The 10240-nt window shown below is 29.5% G+C and overlaps 2 protein-coding genes across 2 annotated transcripts in view; both read left to right on the top strand.

The window, feature by feature from the left end:
• LOC108691255 overlaps positions 1 to 7639 on the top strand; it is a 9339-nt gene extending 1700 nt beyond the window's left edge. Inside the window, exons 7-16 of the mRNA XM_018198925.1 lie at positions 107 to 167; positions 663 to 2117; positions 2870 to 3074; positions 3155 to 3316; positions 3661 to 3775; positions 3851 to 4038; positions 4507 to 4741; positions 6310 to 6479; positions 6550 to 6790; positions 7242 to 7639. Of these exons, the coding sequence (XP_018054414.1) occupies positions 107 to 167; positions 663 to 2117; positions 2870 to 3074; positions 3155 to 3316; positions 3661 to 3775; positions 3851 to 4038; positions 4507 to 4741; positions 6310 to 6479; positions 6550 to 6790; positions 7242 to 7420 (3011 nt within the window). The 3' untranslated portion in view covers positions 7421 to 7639. The remainder of the gene's footprint in view (positions 1 to 106; positions 168 to 662; positions 2118 to 2869; positions 3075 to 3154; positions 3317 to 3660; positions 3776 to 3850; positions 4039 to 4506; positions 4742 to 6309; positions 6480 to 6549; positions 6791 to 7241) is intronic.
• Positions 7640 to 8273: 634 nt separating this feature from the next.
• LOC108691309 (oxysterol-binding protein-related protein 11) lies at positions 8274 to 9258 on the top strand. Its single transcript, XM_018198983.1, has 2 exons — positions 8274 to 8805; positions 8906 to 9258. Exons 1-2 carry the CDS (start codon positions 8574 to 8576, stop codon positions 9256 to 9258), a joined length of 585 nt encoding a protein of 194 aa, XP_018054472.1. The 5' UTR covers positions 8274 to 8573.
• Positions 9259 to 10240: the final 982 nt, after the last annotated feature.

Below are 10240 nucleotides of genomic sequence, written 5' to 3'. Positions count from 1 at the left end.
TAAACTTATATTTATAAACTTAGATGATTATATATAATTATATATTTATAAACTTATATATTTAAATTTATGCAATAAAATAATAAATTTTTTCATAAATGTGAAGAAGCATACAGCCACATATACAAGAAGTTTTTTGTCAAAGTCATATATTTTAAATTAAAAATGTAAATTTGGCTAAGTCTTGGTCATCATTAGTACAATAAATGCGAGATGTTAAATAATAGAACGCTAATTAAGATCGAAGTGAAGTTCATATCCGAAAATTATTCTGATTCTTCTATCTTTTTGACATATGAAATTAAATCTTATTTTTTGATTGCCGTATGTTAATCATGGGATTGCCAAATTCTGATAAACAAATTTATATAAGTTATTATATCTGTATGCTCCTTCCTATTTATGTTTTATGTTATTAAGTTACTTCTAATAACTATTGTTAAATAAATTTTTTACACATACAAATCTCCTTATCCATATTTTTTTCTGTTAGTTTTAAAGATAGGTTTTTTTTTTATATATTGATATGTTTTTATTATCAAGTAGCATATTAAAGCAAATAAACTATATATGTTAAAAATCATTTATTTTGATTCATTCTGTTAATTGTAACAAATTAAAATACATACATTTTCTTAGTTATTTTATACATTTTTTCACAGGGCATTAGTGGAAGAAATTAATGATATATCATCTTTGCAAATTAACCAAGATGCAAATCAAATAAAGACAATCTCAAATGTTGATAAACTAACTAAATCTGGTGATGTGAAATTGCGACGGCCTAATACGTTTAATGTGATGCAAGTTGAAAATTCGAATAATATGAGTGAAAATATCAATGAGCATGAAAATAATATAGAAGCTACTCATAAGTCTATCAGCAATATAAAGGATAAACACGTATCTACACCTCAACGTGTTAATAATATTAATGAATCTCAAACTAAAATGGCAGATCAACCTGTAGTAAATGCTACAAACACTAAAGAATTTTCTCAACAGCATCGATTGCGCGTACATAATAATACTAACGAGAATATTGATCAGTCAAAAAAAAATAATGGTTGTTCTCCAACATCTAGCTTTTGCCGAAATCAATATAGTCGTAATTATCAAAACGATTCAAAAAAGACTAGTCTTAAAGAAAAATATAATAATAGCAATGTAAGAGATAAAACTTACAATAATGATAGAAATGATTCTCAAAGGAATAGTTTCCAAAGTGACAAAGGCTCCGATTATAATGGCAGAGAAAATATCAATAGACATGGAAGTATTTCCAGTAATAGTTCGGTGAACAACGATTTAGCTTTTTACAAAGATACACAGTTGTCAAAAACAAAATTCATAACCGTGGAAATTATAATACCATTAGATAATAATGAGTATTGGATATATAAATTAGAGGATACAGATGCACGTACGAACTTAATGACGAAATTACAAGATATCGCAAGAAAATCACGTAATATGCAGCCAGTTATTGGTGAAGTTTATGGCGTTTTATATGAAACTGTTTGGCAAAGAGCTATGGTAACATCTCTGAATCCTACTAAGGTTCATTTTATTGACTTTGGTAACTACGAGATACTAGGAAAAAGTAGTGAGATCAGAGATATTGGTGACCTGATCAAATTTCCTAAGTTTGCTAGAAAAATTCGCTTGACGCAAGGCACAAGTGATAAATATAAAAATCTGCAGCGAGGCGAAAAGATTTCTGTTAGAATGTTGACTTTAAATTCTGAGAAAACAATAATAGTAGAAGTAGAAGAAGAGCAATCTATTTATTATGCAAAAAATTTATCTTCATCTACAGAAAGTACTTCAAACGGTACAAAGAAAAAGTTATTATCGCAAAAGAATTTTAAGGTATCACCAAATAAAAGTACAAATCCTTCCATGATTCAAATACCTAGCGTCTTAGATGCTTTGGCTGATTTGACACAAAATAGTTCAGAGTTGCATATTAACGGTTTTATACAATTTTTTGAATCCACGCAAAAGAACGTTTACAGCGTAACTTTGCTTCCACAAGTTTTCAGTACTGAAGTAACGATGATCTTTGAAGATATACAAGAAGAATGTTCAAAAATACAAATACCTGCAGATTACAAGTATGTATATGCATAAAATTTATAAGTATAAATTTTTTAACTTTTTAATTTTTGCTGAATATCATTAAGCATAAATTGGAATAAATAGGATATTTTATTTGTCTTTATTATTTATTGTGATCTTACAACAATTATTTACATTGTGATCTTATAACATTTTGTTTATTTCATGTATCTTTAACAAATATTTTCTTATATATGTTATACTTGTTATTGCGATAAAATATCACCAGAAGAGCCTTATTGGTCAAATTGATTAAGACACCTATCATGGAGAGATCCAAGTTGGTATCCTGACTGAAATATTTTTCATAATAAATTCATAGTTTTTTAAAATTCTAATTAACATCAAATTATTTATAGCTTTTCTATACTTGCTAACATCAGTCTTATCAAATTACTTTTAATTTAATTTGTGGTATTACTATCTCAGTTTGATTTAAGATTGTCTTTAAAGATTTCGGTGCGTAGTTGTAGAACTAAATATGTATATAAATTCACACCAAAATATTTCTACATTAAGAGACCGGCATTCATTCATAGTCCATTCTTATTTCAAGTCTTAATTAACGATGTTAATAAGAATTTTAGAGAGTTAATAAGATTTTACGATGTTAATAAGAATCTCTGATTGGCTTTTGACATTAGGATTGTACTTAAGATAATCTGATATAAGACTCTATGAATACCGGCCTAAGATCCAGTTCAAACTAATAATTCTTTTTCGTTACTTGAAGTATTTTATTTTTTAGGCCAAAAGCAGAAGAATTGGTTTGCGGTTACTGGCAGGAATGCTGGTACAGAGGATATATTTCGACGTATCCCGATTCCATTTTTGTAATAGACGAGGCAAGAATTCTTCAAGTAAATGAAATTGTACCATGTCCCAAAAAATATTTAAATATTTGTGCCTTTGGAGTAATGTGCGAAATAAATCATTCTACTGTCAAATTGGAAGTAGGTACCTTTGAAGTATTTTGTCTACTGATACAAGTTATAGATACAGTTACAGATACAGTTTTTTATTATGTTACAAGATGAACCATAATTACGAGTTTACATCAATTATAAATGAGAATAGCAACAAACAAAAAAGTATCGAAATACAAATATATGTAAACTCTGAAGCGATACAGGCTGTACTGAAGACTTCGAAACCGACAAATTTATCAAATTTTGAGTTAAAGAGTGGATCTAAGGTATAATATCACTTATTTACTACAACATAATATATGTAATAATTTAAAAAAAGTTTTTCAGAAAATAAATTCGAATATTTTAAATTATTAAATTTAAAATGCAATTAATAATGTAAAAATTAATTGTAGAATAAAAATATGTACATGTTTTTCTTCTACATGTTTTTTTTAAATGTTCCTGTCCCCTTTTTTATAAATAATGTACAATATAAAAGTGATTTTTTTATTGTAATTTTTTAATTTTTTAATTTTGTTTTTAATTATGTTGTAGCAAATAAACGATATCAATATATTTATTGCTTTATTATGGTTGAAGTTTTATTGTTTCTGTTGACTGATTTTAGATATGTCTTACAAGTTATCGAAATCATTATTGTATGTTTGCACGCTCTTTAGAAGAAGTGGATGTAGAATATTATAATAATGTTATGCAATCTGTTGCTCAATATGCACAAACAGGTAAAATCAGTGAATAATATAATTAGATAAATTGACAATTATATAAAGAATTAAAATTATTTTGTTCACTTGCAGCACCATACCTAACCGAATCTCCACCTGATAAAGAAGTAGTGATTGCGCCATTCGAAGGAGATGGTAACAGTTATCGTGCAATGGTACTTAAGACACAGAATAATAAAGCTCAAATAGTATATATTGATTTCGGTAATCTAACTGAAATTGATATAAAAGATCTTAAAGTCATGCCATATCATTCACAGGTACTGATGTGCATATTAAGACAATAAAAAAAACATTTCAATTTATAAAACTGAAATATATTTGCAAAAAATTTGTATTTAGTATTATTAAAATCCACTTTGACCAAAAATAGGATTATTTAATTTCAATTTCAATTTTAATTTATTTGTGCATTAATTACAAAATAAATAAATAATATAGCAATTAGAGTTTGACGGGAAAAATTAAGAGTATAAGTGCACAAAATGGTAAGGCATCAGCAAAATCTGCTGCTCTAACGCTTATCAGAAAAGAGAGTAGAAAATTAACATTTGTAAAAACGCAAAAGCGAAACATAAAACATAAAATTAACAATACAAGTTGCATTAAAGAATATAAAACGCAACATAACATAATGTAACATAGATTTAAGATATAATATGAAAATTGATTATTTCTATTAATTAAAAAAAAATGTTATTTTGAATATCAAAGTCTGCTTGTTATAGCAACAAAGCTGTGCGGTAAAAGTAATCTTAAAAGATGTACCTCGTGACGTACCCATGAACCAAGAAGTTGACATGTATCTTCGCCATATATCAGGCACAGAAGTGCCTTTAATATGTACATTCGAGGGTTTATCCAAGGATGGAGTTCGTTTGATGATTGCTGATACAGGAGAATGTGTTAATGATAAAATAAATCAGCTGTTAATCCCAGGGTGGAAACAAGCAAATAATAATGGTAATTAATCATAAATTATAATATTTTTAGAAAATAATGTAATATTTGTTTCTCATCACAATTTATACAAGAATTTCAATACATTATGTTGCTATTTAATTATCTTTCAATAGTAATTCCCTTAATATAAGAAAGCCTTAAAAATTTTAACATGCAAGATAATTTTTATTTAATAAAAAATTCGACAATGTATTACATTTTTCTTTGTACTTCAAGTACATCGATCTTTTTTTTTTTATTGAGAGTACAAATTAGTTCGGTCCGTTTCCCTAAAGATGGCTCCAGCTGTTGTGAATAGTTCATAGTGACAGCTGATTTTGGCGGTTCATCTGCTAATAAATATTCAGTTTATATCGCTTTCAGTTTCATACAAAAACTTTGATTTTTACTGTGTTTGAAATGTCGAATTTTGTGTTAACCAAGCAGCATTTGCGGGAGGTTTTGATTTTCTGCTTTAATTGGAAGAAAAGTGCGGCTGAAGCCCATCGAATACTTGTCGAAATTTATGGTGACACTGTTCCAATGATAAATCATGTAGGGAATGGTTTCGATGCTTCAAGGAGATTTCAGCATTGAAGACAAGCCTCGCTCTGGACAGCCAAAAAAATTCGAAGACAAAGAATTAGAGGCATTACTCGAAGAAGATCAGAGTCAAACGCAAGAGGAGCTTGCAGAATCATTGGAGGTAACTCGACAAGCTGTTTCTGTACGATTGAGAGCCATAGGAATGATTCAAAAACAAGGAAATTAGGTGCCTTATGAACCAAGAGATGTTGAAAGACGATTTTTCACTTGCGAACAGCTGATTCAAAGACAACAGAGAAAAGGTTTTTTGCATCGGATTGTAACTGGAGATGAGAAGTGGATATTCTACGACAACTCTAAGAAGAAAAAATACTATGCTAAGCCCGGTCAATCGTTGCCATCGACCTCAACATCAACACTATGGCCGAACATTCTCGGTTCGAAGATCATGCTCTGTATCTGGTGGAACCAAAAGGATCTTGTTTACTATGCGCTACTGAAATCTGACGATTCCATTACAAGCGATCGGTATCGACTATAATTGATTCATTTGAGCCGTGCGTTGCGAGAAAAACGGCCGGAATACGAGCAAAGACACGATAAAGTTATTCTTTTTCATGACAACGCTCGGCCTCATGTCGCTAAAGTCGTAAAAAAATATTTGGAAACGCTCAAATGAGATGTTTTACCGCACCCGCCGTATTCTCCGGACATTGCTCCTTCTGATTACTGGTTGTTTCGAAGGATGCAGCAAGTCACCAGTTCACTTCTTTCGCAGAAATCAAAAATTGGCTCCAAAATTGGATTGCCTCCAAAGACGAGTCATTTTTTCGAGATGGAATTCGAAAATTGCCTGAGAGATGGGAAAAAGTAGTAGGCAGCGATGGACAATACTTGATCTGTTCATTCATTTTGTTTCGAAATAAATGCATTTTTGAACGGACCGAACTAATTTGTACTCTCAATATATTTATTGTCATATATTCATAATATATGTATATTTTATGTTTTATAAGGAATTGTAAATTTAGAATTTTTTACAGATAACACATGCTACATGTTCAATGACATCAAAGTAGCAAGTTTAGGACGTGTGGGTGATACAGTAAATGCACTGGTAGTATATGCAGCGAAAGAAGACATAACATCATACATGATTGGTCCTGAGGATTTTGAATTAATGACTCATATCTTCGAAGTGATGCCAGCATTGGTAAATGATTTTTTATTACAAAGTATTTATTATCACACAATAATGTATAATTATTCTTATTTTATTGTAGTTGAAAGAGTATTGTGAAAAAATGGAGTATTATATTCCAAGAACGCAAGAATTATGTTTGGCATTATATGATGGGATTTGGTATCGAGCAGTCTGTCTCAATCCTAAGGAATCGCATAGGGCAGCTCAAATTTTTTTTATTGATTATGGGAATGTAGAGTTAGTAGAGCATAAGGATATAAGATTAATGCCCAAAGACTACATTTTACCTCAAGCATTTGCGAATATGTGTAATCTTGTCAGTGAGTATCAAAATTGTTAATAAAAGTGGAATTATGTTATTCGATTTCTTGAATGACAAGCATGCATGTAGACATGTCTATCTTGATATATGCTACAATTCATTCATGTATTAAGTGCTGCATACTGATATACATTGCATATTAATAATATTTTTTAATAATATTTTTGCGTAAATTTTTTTATAATTCCTAATTAATAAAGAACTTTTATAAGCTTTCGAGCTTCGCGTCAATTACTTTATAGCTTATTTTTTTGTATGCACAATCAAAAGAAATAATTGCTGAAGAAATTTCAAGTTATTTATCAAACGTCAGACTATATACATTAAAGTAAGCATAACAACATGCATGTATGCACACGTGCATGCATGCTTATCATTTAAGAAATTGAACATCATTCCATCTTGAAGATAATTCTTCTATTCAAACTTATCTATTGTTTGTGTTACAGATTTAGCACCAGTGGATCGTAATGGACAATATTCGAAAGTGGTACAGAAGAAATTAAAGGAATTAATAATGGAAAATTCATTCATCAAAATTAAAATTGTCGAGTACTCTGAAGATGGTTGTTATAAAATCGAAGTACCAGAAGTTCGTGCTATGTTAATTAAACACGGTCTCGTGTAAAAATTTTAATTTACGTATCTCATAAATTATGTGATCTTGTATAGAATTAAGATAATTTTTGATCTTAAGGATTTGACTGCATTGCCATTTATATATTTTAAACAGTGGGCATAATTACGTATTTGATTATTATTTTTAACTTACATAACTTTTTATTTGATGTTTCAGTCTACTGTTATCATATTTTGTTTTTCGAGGACCAGTTTTATTTCTATGTTTATATTTGCGAAGACGCTTTTTTGCTATGAATATTTAAGTTTAAAATTATCTTTTATAAGAAGAGACTGTATTTTTCGTAATAAAAAAATAATCGAAGATATCAGTCTCTCATAATATTATTTTTTCCTATATATTTATTAATGATTTTTAAATTATTTTTTCTTGAGTATTTATGTATTTTATTAAAAAATTATATCTCATTATCACATATCATAATATTATAAATATCATAATATAATATAATATTATAAATAATAATATATATTATATATATTATTTTTTATGTATATAATGTAACAAATAATATAACATCATTGGGCGAGTTCTAGCCGGCAAAGTGGCTAGATGTGCTTGCCGAGCGAATATAAATGATTAAGTTCAAGACATCAAAGGCATGCTTATCAAGTGATTAGTTGGATCTATAAGTAACAATTAATTATATTCATTTACTTGACGAACAGACTAGCCACTTTGTCAACTTGAACACGCTTATTGATCTTTACCTGTGGATCCAACCAATCATTTTTAATTGCTCGATGGAGATAGATATGTTACCTAGTACCCTAGTATCTACTTATCTAATTGTTTCGTATAAATAAAAAAAATTTTTTTAAATATTGGATTATTCATAAGATCGAAGTATCGAGCTGGTCACGAGTGAAACGATAGAATATGTAAATTGCTGCGTAGTCATGGTGTCTTCTTCCATGGTTTCACCATACACAGCGTGACAATGGATTGCATTAGATAGACGGAATCTTATAGATGGAATCTTAACCTTTTTCTTTTTTTTTTTTACGATAACCTAACCTTACCTCTCTCTAAATATCGGCTGACCGACCACTGATCGCTTTAACTCAAATGACATATCTCGTGCGAGAGAGTCCTGCTGTTCATCAAGTAAAAGGCTTCCAATTAAAAAGCAAGATAAACAATGAATGTGCAAACGAGACATCCTTACGAAGGTTTGCTACACAAATATACGAATGCCATGAAGGGCTGGCAATACCGTTGGTTTATTTTGAGTCCAGAGACCGGCGAGTTGCATTACTTTCTCAGCGAGTCTGAGAAGAATCAAAGGCCACGGTGTTCGATTTATCTAGCAGGAGCTGTAATAGCCCCCAGTGATGAAGATTCTAACACATTCACCGTCAATTCCGCTACTGGTATATATCTGATTAAATCAAATCATTACTGATTGTTTTTCTTATAATAAATATGGATATTTGATTTAATCTGACTATTAAGTTTTCAATATTTTTTCAGGTGACATGATCAAACTACGAGCCACAGATGCACGAGCACGCCAGGAATGGGTAGACAAATTACGAGCAGTCACAGAAATGTATACTAGGGCGATAGCCAGCAGCCATCCTCCATTGCCACCACGAGAACATTCTGGAAATTCGAGTAGGAATCCTGTCGTTAAGCTGGAAGTATTGGATGCCTTTGCCAATTGCCAAGAACAATTGAGAAAGGTGGAGAAGCACAATCTTGCCCTAGCACAATCTATTGAAAACTCGGATTTACATCTGGACTCTGATCTCTTAGTTCTCAAAGCTATGGCGCATACCACTTTGCATACACTGAGCCAATGTCTTAACATATTATATCAGTAGGAAGTTAATCATCTATTTTTATGCTTGTCAATATTAAGATTTTTATACCTGCGAATATGTAAGATTATCTTCTCCGTCATGCAACATATTATTTTATTATCTATATTATTTTATTTTAAGCAATTATGTACTTATCTATAATTAGAGCTGGTTTTAGATGTAAACAATTAAAAATGAGATTGATATCTCTTGCTATTATATCTATTTTTTAATAATTGATTATTATAAATAATTGATTTTAAATAATTAGTTAATTTTTATAAAACAAGGTTGTTTTTTATGTATTGTAAATGGAATGTTAATGATTAGTAGGCCTTTATACTATTTTCATTTGATCATAAAAGAATTTTTTTAATTTGTCCCATTGAAAATAAAAACCAAAGGTACATCGTCTCATTGGATTTTAATAGTAGATTCTTTGAATGTTAAGTTGATCATATTACATTATGTAATACGGGAATTTTTTTCACTTATTGAATATTTTTTATGTTAAAATTTTTCTATTTGATCTTCCTACAATCACGTCATGATTTATATAAAAATACATTTTTCTTTACAACGCATATAAAATCAATTTCCATTTTGTTTGCTATTTTAATCTAGGCCTGTTAATGACCATCTCGGTGTATGTTCTTCCAATGTAACAATACCATATAATCGAGAGATTATACATAAGATACATATTACGTATTAAAATATTATGTACAAAGCATTATGTTTTTTTATGTCACAGTTAAAGTGTTAATTTTAGTAAATGTATATCTTAACTACAATAGACTATAGTAAGAAGTGTATACATTTAGGACACCGGTTGTTCTACCTTTTGATAAATTTTATCTGTGAGATAAATCTGTTAATCCACATGTGATTGGGTAATCTTGCTACTTACCCAACAGATAAAATTTACCAAAAGCTGGAACCTGTCCTTATTGAATTAACGCTTTAGCTGTAACACTCAATATATACGTGTATGTATATATAT

Source organism: Atta colombica, unplaced genomic scaffold (genome assembly GCF_001594045.1).
Source record: "Atta colombica isolate Treedump-2 unplaced genomic scaffold, Acol1.0 scaffold45, whole genome shotgun sequence".
NCBI lineage: Eukaryota > Metazoa > Arthropoda > Insecta > Hymenoptera > Formicidae > Atta > Atta colombica.
This window is presented reverse-complemented; position numbering and strand designations above follow the sequence as displayed.

Bases quoted from the DNA above. Each gene is read 5' to 3' on its own strand.
- LOC108691309 (XM_018198983.1), top strand. From the start codon at position 8,574: ATGAATGTGCAAACGAGACATCCTTACGAAGGTTTGCTACACAAATAT. The intron at 8,806-8,905 runs GTATATATCTGA...ATATTTTTTCAG, and splicing joins CACCGTCAATTCCGCTACTG to GTGACATGATCAAACTACGA.